This window comes from Hemiscyllium ocellatum, chromosome 33 (genome assembly GCF_020745735.1).
Source record: "Hemiscyllium ocellatum isolate sHemOce1 chromosome 33, sHemOce1.pat.X.cur, whole genome shotgun sequence".
Classification (NCBI taxonomy): Eukaryota; Metazoa; Chordata; class Chondrichthyes; order Orectolobiformes; family Hemiscylliidae; genus Hemiscyllium; species Hemiscyllium ocellatum.
In genome coordinates, this window is record NC_083433.1 from 25,930,019 (window position 1) to 25,951,509 (window position 21,491).

At 37.1% G+C, this 21,491-nt stretch overlaps 1 protein-coding gene across 6 annotated transcripts in view; it reads right to left on the bottom strand.

Moving 5' to 3' along the window:
- The window catches only part of LOC132831154 (putative RNA-binding protein Luc7-like 2), a 68,930-nt gene that overhangs the window by 43,913 nt on the left and 3,526 nt on the right, over positions 1-21,491 (bottom strand). For 3 of the 6 annotated variants that reach the window (XM_060849154.1, XM_060849153.1, XM_060849156.1), the window contains one exon: positions 1,135-1,229. In XM_060849154.1, the coding sequence (XP_060705137.1) occupies positions 1,135-1,229 (95 nt within the window). Of the gene's footprint in view, positions 1-1,134; positions 1,230-3,019; positions 3,074-3,433; positions 3,489-9,672; positions 9,744-21,491 lie in introns of those variants that run through there. The other 3 variants (XM_060849158.1, XM_060849157.1, XM_060849155.1) reach the window with 2 other exon arrangements.

Genomic DNA, 21,491 nt, shown 5'->3' on the forward strand with positions numbered 1-21,491 from the left:
TTGCCATGGGGCAAGTATGGCCTTCCGTAAAACCAGAGTTGTGGCCTGAACAACTTAATTCCATTTCACCTGTTTCGCCTTGGGTCATTACAACAGCTTGTTCCCTTTCTGACCCTACTAAGTTTGTTTCTTGTCATATCTTTTAATCTGGTCCTAGGCCTTCCTCATCACCTTTTTCCTGTCAATTCCATTGCCATAATTTGCTTCCAATCTTTCACTTTGCAACATGACCCTGGAATTTCAGTGTGGAAAAGTGTGGTGCTAGGAAAAGCACAGCAGGTCAGGCAGCTGTGAAGAGCTAGAGTGTTGATGTTTCAAGCAAAAGCTCATCACTCCTGTTGAAGGACTTATGCCCAAAACATTGACTCTCCCACTCCTTGGATGCTGCCTGACCTGCTATGCTTTTACCTGCACCACACTTTTTGATTCTGACTCGCCAGCATTTGCAGTCCTCACTTTGTCCTGACATTTCAGTGTCTTCTTGGCTACTTTCTTCAACATCTCCTGAATCTAATCTGACCTCCTGAAGTTCTGGTTCCTGATTCGCTCCTTCTTGTTACTCACGTCAAATTCAGCATCCTCTGTGACCTAATCAACACTTTTATTTAGACTTACCACTCTAACATCTATGTAATAAAAGTTATTATACCTTCATAACTGTTTCCTATACCTGCATGTTAAGTTCCCACAATCTCTAATCATTCAAAACATATTCTGCTTTATTTTTCTTATTTTTTTTCTTACCAAAGTGGATAACTTCACACTACATTGCATTTCATGATAGGTTTCATGATAAAATTACACCAATTTACTGTGAGCAACATCACAGGCAATGCATTAATAGATGCACAGTATACAACAGTGGCAAAACATGACACTTTTTAAATAGTTTGATTTTAAAGATATTGGACAGTTTTCAGAGTTGATCCAGCGTTTATTTCATACTGGAGTTACAAGGAATATCGTACCAGTTTATTCATCTAACTGCTGTTTGAATACTCATTTTTAATTACAAACTGTCCCTATTTTAGCAAAATACATAACACACATGTAAATGCTTGGTATTAGATGTGACCAATTTCAGTAAAAAATCGTGAAATAAAATGAACTCTTTTTATCTACAAAATACATTACCGTTCCAGAAAGTATATCATGTGGGCAGCAGCTCAGGAGATGACTCTTGCAGACCCGATCGTCAGTAAATCTGATTCTCTGCCGACTGGCATCTCCTGTAATACAGAGGTCAAAGTGAAAAACAGGGTTAGATGGGAAACAATGAATCATACACATGCGTAAAAAGTACTCCCAGCTTCTATCCCTCTGACAAAGTATGTTTCCAATACCATTTGCCTTTTCTAAACTAAATGGACACAATTAAAAATACAGAGACTGGTCTCTGTAAATTAGTCCAGTACTAACTTGAGCAAAACAACTTTAAAATTTAGTTCAGCAGTCTGAAGACGTTTGCAATAAAATTACCACAACTAAAGTCATTGCAAGTCAAGTTAACTCCTATGAGCTTTCAAAATTTGATATGAAGCAGGATGCGAATCTAAATATATATCAAGTTTACCTAAAACCAAACAGTCTTTAACAACAAAAGATGTGAACTATTATGAAAGCATACATTTTTGAATATGGAGTTTAACCTTCTTGTTTAATTTAGCATTCCCCTCCCATTCCTACCTTATTATTTGACATGGTTTGTCTCCTGGTAGTCATGGAAATCAAGATAGCTGTTTTGTGCACCTCCTGTAGCTGCTTGTTATTAAGTTACTCACTACTATAGGATTCTACAAAAGCAAAATAATTTTGTATAAATGTGCACTTGTGTCAAGACTTGATCATATACTAGAAATGTTCCACAAAGAAAGGGCAAGATAAGTCTCTTTTAATGTTTCAAAATGTTGACAGATTCTCCAGCTGGGGCGTCAACTTAAAATTTTGAGGCTTAATATTTTGAGTTTGAAATATATCACTGTTACTTCAGGCTGTAGTGATAACTTTCCAAGTGCAAACTTAAGTGTACATACCAATATAACAGGCTATTACCATAATCAATACATTATAGACAGCATTATGGTGCACACTATTGAGTAATTGTTGTCAAACTACAACATTACAGAGCTAACTGACATTAAAGACGACCTTTTTGAAGAGTACATTTTATTAGAATAGGCTACAGTCTGTAAATAATTCAACATGAACAGATCTGTACAGAGTATCTCAAACCTCAAACTAGCGGGGACTCTTTGTAGCAAACACACATTTCCCAGTCCTAGCATTCTCCTTTCCCTTACATGATAGATTACTCAGCTTTTTCAACACCTGAATATGCTTTCATGGTTTTGTCCAAGGCACAGTATAAATATGGCTGTAGTCTTCCATGGACTCTCTTTCTGTGACCTGGACTTGCAAAGCAAGGCGGCAATCGGAAACATACTTTTTCACCCAAGTACTTTTACTGTATTACAAGTCACACAGATGATTTCACACTTGTTTAGGGCAACTTGTATTTTTAGAGATCAATCAGACTTTTGTGAAGAAGGTTCCAGGCAAGTACCATGTCTTGGAAATAAAACCAGTGAGAAAAATCAGCATTACGATATCTATAAGGCTGAATACAATTATCCCAGCTACAGGGAAAGAAATTCACCAACTAAACGGTCAGTCTATCTGGGCTGTGCACACTCAGAGAGAATGTGTCAAACAATGAACTACAGTCTAATTTCAAAATTTTTGAAACAGAGATAGTAGTCTACATCAATAAATTCAGTTAAACAACGGCTGAACTTTTTGTCCTACTTTAACAGAAACAAAAGAAAAATGTTTCTTCCCATGCGAAAATTCCTACTGAAGATTTAAAGAGGTTGTGCTATCAATTGATGCAACTAAAATAACTAACTATCTGAACTCCATTTTGACAGCAATCATACCAAAAATAACCAAATCAAAACGAAGATTCCAATTTAAGCAAGGGTATTCAGATGCGGTCACTTACAGGATTCTCCATACTGACCTGATTCGAACCCACTTTATACACCTGCCCACGTACTTCTTTCATCTAGCTGCACTGGAGCCATTATATATGTGAGCGATAACGGACAGGAGAAAAACACATTGAAATCACATAAAACTAAAAAAAATTAAAAAAAGATCAAAACACCACTCATAAGACGAGTTATAAATACATTAAAAAAAGCACTGTCCAGAATTTTAAAACTTCAATTACATTGCAAGTGCAGTGCGTTCACTTGGTCTAAGCTACTCCAAAGCAGTTAACTTGTTAATTCTAGATCCATGTGCGCAAGTGACAAAATTTAGGATGCAGTTACAAAAAATACACGGGATATAACGTAAGCTCCATTAAGATCACACGTCAAACATAATGCAAATCTTCACAAATATAATTTTTGCAGTTGCATCACCCTACCCTACAGATGATGTGTTGTAGTGACCCAAACATAGACCGTGTATCAGGTGAGCTCCTGTGAGAGTAAAGCATCGTTTAATGGATATAAGCTACTCAAAGTACAAAAACAAATAAATAAAGAGCATTTAATTTTTAACAACTTTTAATAACTTTAGAGCCCAATAAGGCCAGACTACACAGTTGACTCCATCTGTTCTACATGATGTTTATTAATCCTTCTACTTCTCAGGATTCTGTATATAATTCTTTTCCAAGACATGATACCTTATGGAATTCTTTTAGCCCAGTAAAATTTCATTTGAAATCAACTGCAGAGCATCCTTGTGTTTTTTTTAAGAAAAAAAAGAGGGATAAACAAAATATAGATTGAAAAAGTTTGCAAAGCAAGAATACACACTGCGAGTGCCCCCAGGACACCACCTTCCATCTCTTCCACTATTAGTGCCTCAGCTGCACAGTGTTTTACACCCTGGATGTTGGGAAGTTAAAAAGGTGAGAGAGTGTTCAGTGTTATACACCTGCAAGAAGGGACTTGCGCCAATCACACATCAAGCAGTTCTATAAAATGAAATGAAATTATTTTCTTTTGGACTAAAGCAGTGTTTTCAAATTAGTAACAGTAAACACTTGGTTGACTATACAGTTTATTCTCAGACGGCCATTCCAAATTAAAATGTAGGTTTAAACATTTTTACTATTCAACTGTGAGAAAGATCATTTCTCAAGCGAGCACTATTTAAGTTCAAGGTTAAAATTAATAGATATTTCACACACTAAGTAGAATAGCTCCAACTTTTTAGCATAATTGAAATCGCTAATAAAAAGTATGCAATGAGAATTAGTTATTGCCTTTTCCTGATAAATGATTAAATAATTACTAGAAATTAAGGAAATGAAATCTTAGTGGAAAAATTAGAGGGGCTTAGGCTTGAATAGAATAAACTTTGGTCGCTGATCAATTCTGCATAAATCTTTCATACACAGTCATGTTGCTAATTTGATCTGGCAGAGAATGTTATACCCAATAGATTGACACTTTTCTGAACAAGCCTTGACATATGGATAATTATCAGCAAAAAAAAAACTGATTCTTATACTTTGCTTTTGTCTTAATTCATTTTAATGATCAATAAGCATTATTTTGAATATGTTGCCAACTGTGACTTCTGGTATAATTATGCAGAGTGATTGGCACACAAACAATTATTTAAGGATAAACTATATAGATTTGCAAAAAGGTTAATTTTGTATAAATTATTTGGTAAGCGAATGCCAGAAATATTGAATTTGATACAGAGGTCAGGGCTCTGTATCAAAGGTATTTAGAAATACCTTTGGTTTTACAGCAGAAAAAATGGCAACAAGAGCAAGGCAGTAGACATGTTTACAGAGAACAATCTATCAGGGATAAACCATAGACTGAAAATCTTTGACCCTAATCAGTAGCTGCCTCCTGAAAAATCAGAATTTTACAAATTAATGTGGCTCAATAGATAGCAATTACTCCATTAACATTGATGAAAATAAAATCTGAATTTGAGGCATTTCCTGGTGCCTAACAGAAAGTTATTGGGTATATTTGCTAGTCTTAAAAAGGCAACGACAAGCCCTAAAAGAAAATGGAATGAAATTCCCATTAATGAAGCGAGATCACCATCAATTGCTTTTAGAAGTATCTACGGTGAAATACTTAAAAGTAATATCAAGCTCTACTTTACAGGAACTGTACTTTCTTTCTTAAAGAATAACTAAAGTGGCTTTTGAGGGGCAAAGGGGAGAAACTGTTCTTCACTTTGCAATCAGAAACTGATATCAAACATTCAGATGTGCTCAGAACTAAAGTGTCAGAGTTTACAAGTTCTGTCAATAGGTATTACTGGTCAGTTATATAAATGTTCAGATTAGGTAGTGCTACAATATAGTCTTTACGTCTTCCATTTTGGCAGACAGTTTGAGGTTGTCCAGATGACCTCTTTATTATACATGTCCCAAAATACAAAATCCACCATCATTCAGGAGCTGAGCCAAATTGGTAAATCTAAAGTATGCAATACTACTTTTATCTTTGTCCACATTGCAAAAAATTACCAAATCAAACAGGCAATTACATCAAAACACAAAGAAAGTCAACTCAAACTCACCAGCGTACAAATTATGATGCAACACTCTATTTCAAAGTGAATGGACAGTAAAATCACATTGCAGGGTTTAGATAATGCTGATCAACTTAATTTTCATTCTATAGAACATCAGAGTGCTCTACTGAGAGAAGTGCACTGAAACTCACTTTTTTTTAAATATGCCTTCATGGGATGTGATTAACCATTACTGGCCTGGCCAGTGGCAATCTCTAATTGCCCTCAAGGAGGTGACGGTTAGATGCCTTCTTGAACTACCATTGACTATATCATTTTCATTTACCCAAAATGTTCTTCTTGACATAATTCCATGTCAGGATTGTGTATGGCTTGGAGAGGAACTTCCAAGTGTGGGCCTTTAAGTGCATCTACTGGTCTTTCTCAGTGGCAGAGACCACAAATTTGGAAAGTGCTGTCAAAACAGCACGGTTGAGTTGGTGCTGTACATCGTGTAGATAATCCACACTGCTGGTACTACACATCAATGGTCGAGTGAGTCAGTGTTTAAGATGTAAATGGGATGTAAATCAAGCTTCTTTGTCCAGGATGTTGTTAAAACTCAAATGTTGTTGAAAACGCATTCATCTCAGTAAGTGGGTAGTATTCCATCACATTGCTGACTTGTGCTTGTAGTTGGTGATAAACTTTGGCAAGTAAGGTGAGTTACTTACCACAGAATTTCCAAGCCTACACTTGTAGCCATGGTATTAGTATGTCTAGTCCAATTCAATTTTTGGTCAATAATAACTCTTAGGACATTGATAGTGGGGAATTTTGTGACCGCCACCAAATTGTCAAAAGTGGCAGTTAGATTCTCTCTTGTGGAGATGGTTTTTGCATGGCTCTTGAATAGTGTGAATATTGCTCGTCACTTATCAGCCCAAGCCTGAGCTTTGTCTAGGATTTGATGGATATGGATAGGGCCAGATTCAGTATCAGAGAAGTCCCAAATAGTACTGAGCATTGCTGAAAGTACAATGAAAATCCCATGTCTAATCTTATGAAGGGAAGATAATTGGTAAAGCAGATAAAAAACACTGGACCTAGCACATAACCTTGAGGAGCTTCTGCAGCAATATATGGGGTCGGAATGACTGGCCTTCAATAACCAGTACCATCTTCTTTGTGCTAGATCGGACTGCAAACAATGGAGAACACCCCTTCCACCCCTCTTATTCCCACTGGTTGCAGAACACAGTGCCATCAATCATTTCCTGCTACTAAGTGAAATGTGTTTAATTTGCTGCAGATCAATATCTGCAATGATAAGGACCTCAGAAGCATCATCTCAGAAGCAGAATCTGACCTCAGATTCTAACAAATGCTTATCTGTCACACTGATGTCTTGAAATCCCCCATCATGGAGGACTGAAAATATTTACGAAACTTCCTCTTGCAGTGAGTTGTTTAATTGTCCACCATCATTTACGATGAATGTGGCAGGACTGAAGTGCTTCAATTACATCCGCTGACTAGGATTGTCTAGCTGTCTACAGCATTCTGTTTCTGTTACTGGGCATGCAAGTCATTTAGTTATAGCTTCACCATCAATGTGTGCACAGCACTGGTGAGGCCATCTCTAATTACCTATGAATTGAATGACTTCCTAAACCATGTCACAGGGTACTAGAGAGACAACCACATTGTCCTGGGTCCGCAATCATACCTGCCACACTAGGTAAAAAGCAAACTAGAAGATTTTGTTTCCTATAAAGACATTAGAGAACTAAACCTGTCTTTATTAGAAGTGTTAACGTAATTGTCACCATTACCAGAGCTAGTTATTAATTCCAGATTTACTAATTAACTGAACATGGTCATAATCCACAAACTGTAGCGAATGCATTCCAGAAGCACAAAGAATGGCCTTTATAGAGTCAATAGAAAAAGGGAAAATAATTTTACAGTTGCACTTAACCAACAAATGTACCCAATAACATTGCTGTGCAACATATCATATTAGCACAATGTCAAGCCTTGTTTGATGCCTATGTACCAAGCTATTGTATATAACAGTTCTACATGTTTTGCCTTAAAATGAAATTTAGATGTATAATGCCCTTGGCAATTATGACACTACTCAATGACAGTTTTATTAATAATGTTTAATAACTGATCTTATGGAACTATGAGGACAAGAACATTAACTGCATGAATAAACCTACTGCTAAGTTCTTACACTGTTGCAATTAAGGCCACTTGATTTAAAGCTGGGCTACTGCAAAACATCAATTATTTTTAAAAAAAGGTAGTTACAGATTCTATTTATTACAGGAAATACACCGGATGGTTAAGAACTTACAGAAAGTTTTGCTGAATGCCAAGAATCAATATTGAATGATTATCCACTCCCTTCGCCCCTCAATCCCCATCATTTCCATAATATCATTGAGTAAATACCATTGCTCTTTATTTTGTTTGGATCCACTGGATGAGCAATGTGTAGCGTGCATGGCATTAAGATTTTTTTTAAAAACATGAATGGACAGAACGCAAGTTGGAAAGACAGGGAATTTCTCCTCTCCCAGTTTACTCTCCACCTAGACATAGGTGAAATGCACATTGCAGAATTTTGGAAGCGACAATTTCTGCTTGTGTGGCTGGAGTGAAAAAGGCACAAAAGCACTGAATATTTTCAACTTCTCAGAGAAAATTGCCAGTCAGGAGTGATGTTATTACTTTCAACTGTACCTAAACCAGAAAACTTCTGTGAGAAAATATAGGCATGGGCTAACATAAACTCTGATGGAGTACAATGCCTTGGTTTGCATTATTTTCATTTGTCTAACAAATTGATCAAAGCACTTATTGTGAAGCTTTCTAAACTGGTTTACATTCACAATACACAAACAAGAATGTCAATTCCAGGTTCAGAGCGCCAGATCCAAGTAAACTCAGAGGAGCGAAAAAAAAACTAAGGACACTAGAACTAAAATACAACAAGAAAACTCACTCATGAACTAGCAAAAACATTAGATGAGTTTTATGGGAGCAATGGATGTGCCCAGCTATAGTTCTGCATCAGGGATCAAATTTGTGTATTTATTATGATGAATCTGTGCAGTTCTGTCCATTAGTAATTTACAAATTTTTATTTTGCAGAAACTATCAGATCACTTGCTCCTCAGCGCATTTGATAACTTTGGATACATATGACTAGAACAGTCAACTCAAAAGATCATCTCTCCCTTCCCTTTGCAGAAAAGCATGACAGTAGGATGTACACAAATAGAGCTGATCAGTCTGTAAAATTTGCCCTGTTCTACACGGCTGTACTCACTGAGGGAGAGAAGTAGCTGTCTCAGTTTTCCTACAATATGAAACACAGTCATAATTTCTTGGATAGTTTGCTTTTCACATACATCTGATGAAATACAAATCCTGCATTCCCTCAGATATGACATGGCAGGATTTTCCAGATTTGGATTAACAGGATTTAACTAAGATTGTGCCTTCATTACAACAGCTTGGACAACACTACTGACTGTTCTGCTTGCATGGCCTATCAATGTGATTTTAGTCAGTGTATGATATTCATACTTTTAAAGTGCAACCCTGACTCAAGATGAATGTTTAATTTCAGATGAAGCAACTTTGCAGGCTTTCGTTTTAGACCTGGAGCTACAGCTGTATTGCACAGCCAAGTCAATTCATGTTTGGTATCACCTTCTCTCTGAAAAAAACAGCTTCAGTGAGTGAAAAACCAATTCTAATTACCCAATAAATAGCAAACTTGCATTCAAACCCATAGCAATAAAACATGTGGCAAATCTTGACCAAATATTACAGAATTTGTTTTTTTGATATGAGCAAACAATGCAATTAAATCACAGAATGTATCTAGCATATACATGTCCCAGTTTAAATCTAGTGGTCTCAAATTGCTGCATGCAGGTTAGCAGTAGTATCTTTTCTATTGATTCCCCCAATATTGAAGTAAACCTACATATCAAATTGGTCTGGCCAAGGTTGCTACTGCAGTGCAGTTTACTCATTTTCCATTCTTGTGTACACTGTATCTTTGTATATTGCAGCTATGAAAATTGACTGTTTCCTTGTCCACAATTATTAACACAGCTGGAAAAATTAGTCATGACTCACGGCTCGATGAACGCGGGGTGTTTCTGTAAATCCCTTGCAGATTGAAGTAGGCAGGCAAAGATACACTGAACCTTTATAAATAAAACAAGGGGCCAAATTGTTCAGTTTGTATAGGAAAAAAAGAGTAACGCCCAGCAAATTCAACAATGCATCTAACTGCAATATTACATGTCCTGGAGGGAGGAAAAAAAATCTTTGTAATTATATGCAACCCAAATGCTTTAAATATAAAAGGACTCTTTTCCTTCCAGGTTAGATAATCAAATTTTGACTTGCCGTAATTGACAGTTTACAAAGTTTTACAGACAGTTCCATATTTCCCCCAGTTACTGTAACTTTTAAATATCACAAAGTCAATTCTGACTTCTCACCACCCAAAAAAAACCATGATATAAGATTTCAAATTTGTTACTAAATCAAAGCAGGAAGAGGGAGAAGAGATAATTCTGCAATCTCACACTGCCAAGTGTTTACTCCACATCAGCGTGACTTTCAACTGTAGCGTACGATTTTCATTGCCCTATAGTGCAACCGTTTATCTTGTTTAAAAAGCTATTAGGAACATAGGTCAATGAATGACAAAGGTTGCTCAGAGAAATTTTTAAAAATTGTGGGGTTATGCGGCTTTGATCATTTCTACATAAAGTTCACCACAGAACACTTAACATCAATGAATCAATCCACAACAAATTGAGCAAAAATTCATACTTTCTTCTGAAAATATATTTTAGTACAGGATGTTAATACAGAGACCTTTTGTGTATCTACATTGTCTCACTAAACCAATTCTGGTGACCAAATATTATCTGACATGATGCAGTAATATGCTATGAATGACAGTGAAGCTGACCTTCGAAAAGTCTCCAGAAATATTCATTTTCAACAACTGATGTTTCTGCTTTATACTCCACTAAAGTCATTAGTGCTTGTGAGTTGACTCTTCTCTTGTACTGATACTTTCAAAATGTGTATTTTGCCAGTCTTGTGAATCAAAAACTACATGATCGTGGGCCTCCTAACTTTAAGGATAGAAATTTTGAAAAGATCAGCAACAAAACTGAACCTTCCCAAAAAGGTGCTTTGGTGGAACCATACCATCAAATTACAATAACTATAGCATCGAAATTCCTGAGAGCTGTTAATGCATACTCAAACTGCTGTCCACTGTTTTAAGACTGTTGAGTTGGTTAGTAGCTGCAGTAAAATACATATTAAAATTTTTACTTAGCTCACAATTCCTGACAACTTTTTCCATTATTTGCATTTATACAGAAACTGCCATCATAAACATGTACGCTGCATTTATGCCCTTTCATTACTGAAGGTGACGGTCAACAAACACTGGCCCTGCCAGTGGTGCACCCATTTTGTGAACAAGAAAAAAAGTAGGAATTCAGAATAACATAAAGAGACACTGTAATATGTGAATCAAATCAATGTGGTGTGTTTTGGTTTTGTTTACCTCAACCACGGCTTCATTTAATGACTACAATTAGTTGCAACTTCCCTCTATAAGAGATCAACTAAGGTGAGAAGCACTTCTAAAACTGTGTATATAGCATAACACAATAAAGCTGTGCAATTTATATACTAGGCATTTGCAACTAAATGGGAATATTGATGTAGATTTCTGATTATAAGTTTAAAAATGATCAGAGATGCTTGGGCATGCGCTCTCATTATGCATTTGCATGGTATATAGTTACATCTTAATATTTCTGCATATTTGTTGATAAATAAATATTACGCCCAAAAGCACAGTATTTTTTGATGGATGCACATATTTTACTTCTTTGGTGATACAGGCATTCCGCATATTTAGGTGTTTCTTTTTTTACTAAAATAATGTCACCATAACTGTACACGTGTCTTGCCAGCATTTCCTACTTGATGAAACCAATTTAAAAGAAAAAAAATCTCATCACTCGTGGAGACTTTAGTTATACTTCTCAGAAGGTTTGAACTGAACAAAGGCAGTGTTCTCAATACTTTGGATGGTTATTTACTTCTTAAAAGGCCTACTGACTAATTTCTAGACTTCAGCCAATGGATGATACTATAAACAGCTTGATTTTCATCTGATTGGAGATGGAAATGCATCAATGTTTGGTCACTCAGCATTTAGTCACATTTTTCCTCCAATAGAGAGAGAGTCTGTGTGTACGCTTGAGAGTGTGAGTTAGGTTGTTGGTGTCAGGGTGAGGAGGGGAGAAAAATTTTTGAAGTCTTAGAATCTTCGAATCCCTAGTGTGGAAACTGCCCTTCAGCCCAACAAGTCCACACCAACCCTCCAAAGAGTAACCCACCCAAACCCATTCCCCTACCGTATTATCCTGTATTTACCCCTGACTAATACACCTAACCTACACATCCCTGCACATTGTGGGCAAATTAGCATGGCCAATTCACCTAACCAGCACAACTTTGGATTGAGAGGGGAAACTGGAGCACCCGAAAGAAACCCACGCAGACATGGAAGAATGTACAAACTTCACACAAATAGTCGCCAGAGGCTGGAATCGAATCCAGGTCCCTGGTGCTGTGAGGGACCATGAGCCACCATGCTGCCATTTGTTCTGATCAGCGCAGAATTTTGAGGTTGTTTAGAAGCCATAATATTTGATTTAGTTCTATGAAGAATACATTTTGTTTTGCGTTTGAAGGGTGTGGAAGGGTAAAGTGATATGAACAACAAATTTACACAATTAATTTTGTGGACCAACAAAACAAGACAATCCATTTAAACAAGCATCACAGACATATATTTTCACACATGTACTTCCATATATTTATGAAAAAAAACTGTTCAGTTAAAGAAGCCCACATACTTACCAATTAGATGTCTCACTAAAGTGAATGATAGGCCTGAATAATGCTCAATGAACTTTTTCAAAAGGCAAGTGCGGTGTCTCAGTAGATAACTAACAAAAATGCCACACCAAACAGTGACCACTGGACAAGGCACTTTCATTGAAGGGTTTTAATATAGAAGCTTTCTATAAACCAGAGTGTCTACCACTGATGAAGCATGGATTTGGTCAGGTTGACCATTTAAGGATCAAGTGAGTTAGTGGATGATCTCAGCAAAGCTCTCAAATGTGACACTGCACCAATAACTGTCCTCTCAGTCAGTTCAGAGTTAGAATATCTTCTATGTTCAAATCTTAGAAATGACTGTAAAAAGTCTATTTCTCAGTGGGCTAAACTGCCAGGGAATTTAAGATTTAACATACAGTAATGCTACCTCTGCGCACAGTCAGAACCTCATAAGTACCACATCACCAATGCTCCCTTCAAAATTTAATTGTTGAATGTCACATCTTTAAATATTTTTGTACAGTTGCGAAGCATTATTTTGTTTAAGCTGGAACAAGGCCTGATGGTATATTCCAGGCTGTTGTGTGACTGCATGCAACCTATCAGAAAAGGGTAATAGTGATATAATACTGTTGGTCCACAATATGATTTCATGCACGTATGTCCTTTCATGAACAGTGGCCTATTAAAAAGAAAATTTAACAGCGTCAAATGCCAACATGCAGCTCTGAACATGCTCCACAAGGACAGGAGCTCCATTTAACATGAACAGCAGTTACAAGGGCATTACAACCATTTACAAACAATCCAAAAGAGCTCTGTTTTGATACAAGTATCATAGTGGTTCAGGATCTAATTACAATTTCTTTTCCAAGAGCCCATATAACACATTCACATCCCATCCTTTAAAAATGACTGCTACTATCAGCTGCAGGATCCGTTCATAATATTGTTTTCTATCTTTATTGGCAACATTCTTGGGATCTTGCCAGTTAGTGATCCAGTAACAAGGTAGAGGACTTGTTTGATCTAAAATTATAAACTTCCATATATGATTAATCATTGCTCTGGAATGTACTTTCTACTCTGGTAACCCAATATTTCAGTCAGGAACTCCCAAATACAAAAAGTTATGTGTTAACCTCTAATATCAGAAGTCAGTAGTACAGCTGTAAATATGAATTGTCCACCTCCCACACTGTATTTTGAATAACAGAAAACCAGTTTGTCAGCACTTGGTTCTTATTGTCACTTTAAAATCCTTCCACAACTTTGCCTTCCATATCAGCAATCTCCTCCATCCTCTCAATCCTCAGATATATATGTATCTCTATTCCTCAAATTTTGTCCTCTTACACATTGCCCAGCAGCTAACCAGGTTAACAGTGCTCTTCAATTAACTGATGATTTTTGAAATGTTGTTACTGGTATTTTGTAATCACACATGACAGTCAGTCAGTCAGTCTACACAAAATAAAGGTCCAGGAAGATTTGTAAGTTTGTTGCCGGGGTTGGAAGATTTGAGCTATAGGGAGATGCTGAATAGATTTTACCTGGAGTGTCAGAGGCTGAGGGTGATCTTATAGAGGTTAATAAAATCATTTGGGGCATGGACAGGAGAAACAGACATGTCCTTTTCCCTGATTTGGGGGAGTCCAGAACTAGAGGGCATAGCTTTAGGGTTTCATGCAGAGTGTGGTGCATGTATGGAATGAACTGTCAGAGGAAGTGGTAGAGGTTGGTACATTTACAGCCTTTAAAAGGTATCTAAATAGGAAGGGTTTAGAGGGATATGGGCCAAGAGCCTGGCAAATGGGACTAGATTCAGTTAGGATATCTGGTTGGCATGGACAAGTTGGTCTGTTTCTGTGCTATACATCTTTATGACTCTATAAAACAAACAAGAATTGTATTATCAGGTAACCTGTTTGCGGTGGTTAACTGAAGGACAGTTGTCAACCATGATGCCCAAAGAACTCCTTCTTTCCTTTGAATTTTCTTTAAATCCTTTGAAGCCTCAGTTTAACATTTCATCCAAAAAACAATGCAGCATTTACCCAGCCAAGATCACATGTTAAAGCATGTTTTGGAATTTGAGGTCAGAATTCTGACTCAAATGCAAGAATACTACCAAATCATGCAAAAACTTCCATGAGATAAGAATTCTAGCTCCGTTTGCTAGCTGTTCATTACAACAGGTGCAGCAGACTGCATGGATAGAAGTTCTAATATTGCGTGGGTAATACCTTATCCACAAAGGGTCATACTTGAGGTCTACATTCTCAGAAAGAGACAACTCAGTGTTTTTGTCTAAGAACTGCAATTCAAAAACTGATATAAATATAAATCAGGCATCTAAAGAGAAACATTAGCACTTTGTGGGCTGACTCAGGTTGTCATGTCGTTATTGTGTTTAACCTGTAAAATAATTGGCATAATCATAGCTTAAATTTACCAGGAAATGTCTACCTGCATACAAAAACTTTTATCCAAGTTATTACTGTCAGGAACACGCACCAATTGCTGATCTCTAACTTATGCGTCAGACATATAATCATTTTACACCAAGGTAACCCACATAATCTATTTCCCCTCTGGTTCTGACACAAGGTTTGACACTTCTTAGAATGAAATTAAATGTCTGCTAGTTTTTTGAAAATCTAAATAAAGAGGGAGAGAACAAGTCTAAGTGGGATTTGGTAAGTACAGGAGATGGGGTGAAACTATGTTAAAGAAAAAAACGAGAGGACTGGCAAAAGTAGATGGTAGAGCAGCTTTTCAAAATGAAGCAATCAATGATGTCTTGAAACAGATAAAAGTGGATAAATCCCCAGGACATGATCAGGTGTACCCGAGAACTCTGTGGGAAGCTAGGGAAGTGATTGCTGGGCTTCTTGCTGAGATATTAGTATCATCAATAGTCACAGGTGAGGTGCTGGAAGGCTGGAGATTGGCTAACGTGGTGCCACTGTTTAAGGTGGCAAGGACAAGCCAGGAACTATAGACCAGTGAGCCTGACGTTGGTGGTGGGCAAGTTGCTGGAAGGAATCCTGAAGGACAGGATGTACATGTATTTGGAAAGGCAAGGACTGATTGATGATAGTCAACACGGCTTTATGCAAGAGAAATCATGTCTCAGAAACATGATTGAGTTTTTTTGAAGTAACAAAGAAGATTAATGAGGGCAGAGTGGTAGATGTGATCTCTATGGACTTCGGTAAGGTTGTTTGACAAGCTTCCCCATGGGGGACTGGTTAGCAAGGTTAGATCTCATGGAACATAGGGAAAACTAGCCATTTGGATACAAAACTGGCTCAAAGGTAGAAGACAGACGGTGGTGGTGCAGAATTGTTTTTCAGATTGGAGGCCTGTGACCAGGGAGTGCCACAAGGATCAGTGCTGGGCCCACTACATTTCATATAAATGGTATAGATGTGAGCCAAGAGGTATAGTGAGTAAGTTTGCAGATGACACCAAAATTGGAGGTGTAGTGGACAGCGAAGAATGTTACCTCGGATTACAATGGGACCTTGATCAGATGGCCAATGGGCTGAGGAGTGGCAGATGGAGTTTAATTTAGATAAATGCAGGATAATGCATTTTGAGAAAGCAAAACTTATCAGGACTTATACACATAATGGTAAAATCCTAGAGATTGTTGCTGAACAAAGAGTCCTTGGAATGCAGGTTCATAGCTCCTTCAATGTAGAGTCGCAGGTGAATAGGGTAGTGAAGGCGGCGTTTGGTGTGCTTTCCTTTATTGGTCAGGGTATTGAGTATAGGAGTTGGAATGTCATGTTGCGGCTGTGCAGACGTTGATTTGGCCACTTTTGGAATACTGCGTGCAATTCTGGTCTCCTTCATATTGGAAGGATGTTGTGCAACTTGAAAGGGTTTAGAAATGATTACAAGGATGTTGCCAGGGTTGGAGGATTTGAGGTATAGGAAGAGGTTGAATTGGCTAGGGCTGTTTTCTCAGGAGTGTCTGAGGCTGAGGGGTGACCTTATAGAGGTTTATAAAATCTTGAGGGGCATTGATAGGGTAAATAGACAAGGTCTTTTCCTAGGGCGGGGGAATCCAGAACTAGAGGCCATAGGTTTAGGGGTCCTATCTAGTCTTCAACATTTCTCCGATTATTCACATGACTGAAAAGGCTTTCTCAATTCCTTCCACAATTCTGAGATTCTCTTTTGTCATTAGACTATTGGTTGATCTAAAGCAACTTTTGTTTTGTTATTCATAACACTCAGTTGAGTATTAGATGTGTTTAATTTGAAACAACTTGCACTTACTTAACACCTTGGACCAAGTAAAAATATAAACAAATTGTTTGTTTGACAGTTATGTCTTTTTAAAAAAAAGTCAGATATCTTAGCTTTTTCAAGCAATCTTCTCCCTTCTCTTAATTGTTAAAAACATCGAAGTGAATTGAATATATTGTCACGTGTACTGAGGCACAGTGAAAAGTTTTGCCTTTGAAGGGATATAGACATCATTGGCAAGGCCAGCATACCTAATTGCACTGAATGATTTGCACGTAGTTCCAAGGGTCCCAGTGGTCCGTAGCTACATGTCGGCCAGATCAGACAAGGCTGGCTGACTTACTTCCCTTAAGAGCATTAATAAACAAGATGATGTTAATTGTCCCAGTACCCCCTAAGGCTAGCTTTTATTCCAGCTGCTGTAGTAGGATTTGATCTGGTGTTCCCTAAGAATTAGCCCTGGTTCTTTGGAATACTAGTCCAATCACATTACCATTCTACTACAATTGTCCTATGTATCTGTCTTCAACATTTTTTTAATCTTGGTTCAATTTTTATTCTAGATTGGTTTGTTTGTCACCCAGTAGAGGGTCTTAGTGTTTTCATGCCAAATTGTCTGCCATTTTATGAAAGTTGCTCTTCTGAAATCTTTTGCAAGCTACATATTCTCATTACCTTCAGTTATTCCAACCATCAGAACCATCTAATGTTGCAGTCATGGTCACCCAGATGTTACCCCACACAAACAGAAGATCAGGGTCAATACTAAGTATTAGATCGAATATATGATTATCGTTAGCCTTATCTATTATCCCTTTTCATTAACATACCAGGACAAGAAAGATTTCATACTTCAACATTTTTTTCCATTGACTTTACACAGGAGGTAAACCATTATGCCACTCAACTCCAGAAAAATTAAAAGCATCAAAGTTGGCATTTTATACTAAAATTATTTGCAATCTGTTTCCATATTCATCAAGTACAGATGTCTACCTGGGGTCTCTAAAAATAATCAATAATCAGTTATAAGGAAATTATACAAACACAAACTCTTGTTTTTCTCTCTCCAGATGCTGAAAGACCTGCTGAGTTTCTCCAACAATTTGATTTATTTCAGACCTTCAATTAGGCCCTATTTGGGGCAAAATCCAGTCTCCCCTAGTTGTTAGATTTTCATAGTTAATAGGAGTGGCCCACATCCTCTTCAAGTTCCTCCATCTTATCTGAATTACTTGCAATCTTTTCAGTGAATTCCTGCCTAACAGCTTTCATCAAACTAATTCTCAAAAAATGCATCCCATTTTAACACTGTATATAAGGCTACAAGTCTAACTACTTGTTTCAACATGTCTAACACATATGTAAAACAATGTAAAATCTCACATCAACCTACTTTCATTCCTATATGCTTCCTGTCTTCATAGTGTTTAAAATTTATTTAATAATCTAGGTCAGTAAAGCTACCTGTAAATGTATCTACCATGTACACTGTTCCCCTTCTTAAATAGTTTAAATGCTTTCTAAAATTAAGAGTAATCCCAGACATTTAAATAGAATTCATTCCTTTTGAACATTCCACTTAATGTAACGAAATTTCTCTCAACTGTCAATAAAATGGAGCTTTGTTTTATAAGAATCCCAAAGCCAGCTGTTGAAGGAAAATGACATCGTTGTTTGTCTCCAGAAATCTGGTTCCCGATCAGTCCGAGTTCGAGTCAGAGTCAATGCTGGGGGCAGTGTGAAAGACTGACTGTAGGATAATGAATGGAATTCTTTACTCCAAAGCAAAATGTTCCAAGATATGAGAGAAAAATAGGAAGTGGAATCAGTAGTTAAATACAGGGATAGATTTTTCTGAGGGAAGTACGATAGCATCTGGTAGATAAGTAGGGCTGCATAGAAAATATAGAAAGATTAATGAGGTTTGTAAAAAAAAAGTTGGGCAAAAGATGGAAACATAATAGAAACAGGACAGTCACTGAAATAATTTCATGGATGACATAAGGGAAACTATGGTGTGAAGTGGAGCATGATGCCAGTTGGCAGCAAATTGATAAAAGAAACACCAGAACAGCCAGAATAAATAACTGATTTGACACAAAAGTAGGAACTAGCTCCTTAAATTTTGTGTTCAACGTTAAAATGGAGAATACATGGGTGGCAGCCAAAAAAAAGTCATTCATGGAAGAGATGGTTTAGAGTTGTTGATACTACTCAAGGAAGCACTATGGCAGTTTGGCCCTAGTCTAGAGATAAGGATAGGGGAGGTGATGGTCATGCAGATTTAATTTTCTACACTCTCCTGTTTTTTTTCCCCATTTTTCTAAAATAAAATTCACGAGTGGATTAAGGCTCATAATGCAGAAACCAACAAGATTGAAATGAATGAAGTCTTAAAAGAATATGAGGCAATGCCAAGTGTGACTTTGAAACTTGAAAGAAGCATCGAAAAATAAAAGATTCAACAGTTTTGAGGTCCTGAAAAAGTGAGAATGTCTCCAAGCTTGACAGCTCCCTGGAATAAATCTTTGCGGAAGATTTTAGTTTCAACAGTAAAAACTGTTCTTATTATCACTATGGCATCTCACAAAATGACAATGGCAAGTGATGTAGAAAATAAATTTTCACTGCAAATTGTGGTAAAGAGCTTAAATGAAGTCTTCAACATCACAGTCACCAAGAAATCCAAAATTCAGAAGAAACACCTTTACCCAAAGAGTGCTGAGCCTGAGAATGCAGAACGTGCTACTATAGGGACGGTCGAAGTAAACAATACGAATGCATTTGAGGAAAACTAGACAAAATAAAGGAGAGAGGAGTTTGTAGATTTAGATAAGACACAATGGGTAGAGGCTGACATGAAACATAAGCACTAGCACAGACTGGTTGGCCAAATGGTTGTTTTTGTAATGTACATCCCATTTTAAACATTTACCAGCGTAAACTTTTGTAATAAACTTTACAACAGACAGTTACTCTTTACAACTTGAAGTTTTTGCAAGTTCCACTAGACACTAGAACACACAGTAAAACACACAGAATTACATGTCCAATGAATAACATTAATAACTGGATAGTAGAAAAGCAGCAGTGGCTACACTTACTTCCTTTATTTTCTCCACTGTCATTTTCACTTCTTGAGAAATAAGAATGCAACATACTGACAGGTAGAACTTCAAGCCCAACCCATAAATTTAATATTTAATTAACTCTAATTAAATGAGCCAACAACTGAAATACTCTTCTCGGAGAGACAGAATGGAAAAACATTCGGGCAGGAGAAATCCTAAAAGAATCTTATGCCTAAAAAGGTTCTTGACCCAAAACATAAACCAAAAGTGTCAGGAATTCATTAGTAGTAACAACATTCTTTCCACCGAAATTTTAAAACTAAAAACATCCACCAGATCAATTTTTATTCACAATGTGATGAAAAATCAGCTCAATCTGCATCTCTCCACAGATGTAACTGATCTCAGTATGCGCGGCACAGCTTGCTTTTATTTACAGTACTTTGCTTTTAAACAGTATTTGTTTATGTTTTCTAATTATCGTCCGGTAATCCTACAATACTGTGTCAAGTTTTATTCCCCACTGCTCCAGTTTCTTTATTTCCCCATCAATGCAGCACTTTTTCCAATTTCCAATTTTCCATTTTTATCAGAAACGAGATACATTATCAGCCAGATCATTTTCATTCATCATTCTGGTGATGACATCCAATCAATCAGGTTATGATATAACTCCTAAGATGTCCCTATGCCACATTCAGTATCCATGCTATATAAATCTATGACTCTATGAACAGAATATTTTTTTTTCCAATTCTTGTATGGGATGCAGACATCACCGTCAAAGGCTAGCATTTATGGCCCATCCCAAGTTGTCCTTTGAATGAGTGATGCTCAAGGCCATTTCAGGGTCAATCATATTGCCATAGCTTTGTAGTCACATGCAGATCAGACCAAGTGAGGACAAAAGATTTCTTTCCCTACAAAGAACAATGGATTTTTACAGTTGATGGTTGCTATTAGACTAGCTTTTAATTCCAGACTTTTACTGATTTCAAATTTCACCATTTGCCATGGCAGGATTTGAGCCAATGTCCTCAGAACAATAGCCTGAGACTCTGGATTACTGGTTCAGTGACATTATCATAACACCTCTGCCTCCCACCTCAGTCAAGTGTACAGACCCAACTTGAACAAGGTTACCCTTTCCTACTTTTCAAAATAACTGAAACACAAGGGACTATCCAATCCATTAACACAATGGTAGTGGTCTAAGTGGCTGAACGCCCGATTCCAATGTTAATTTGGACTGCACTAATTGCCACCCCTTTACATTTGTCACTGTTGATTTTTAAGAACTTCTTCAGATATTCACCAATTCCAATTTAAAAAAACCTTGAAGTGTTAATATGGTTTATTGAAATGGCTAATCTAAACTTGTTTCCACATGATGACATCCTCTCTTAAATGCAGCCTCACTTTTGCATCTTAGTTCCTCTGTGTGGCCAGGAAAATAACTCTGAAGTTTTGGGAAACTGTTTCTGCTTCACAAATGGTCTGAGCTTAGGCTTGATAACAACTTAAATTGTAGAATCAATGCCATGTAAAAATAAGGACAGACTGTATACTTTTGAAATGGAGCTCAAATTAAATTTCTGACCCAGGGTTTAAATTATCCACTCACGACCTGAAATCCACCCTGATCTCTTCAAATTTTAATAATGT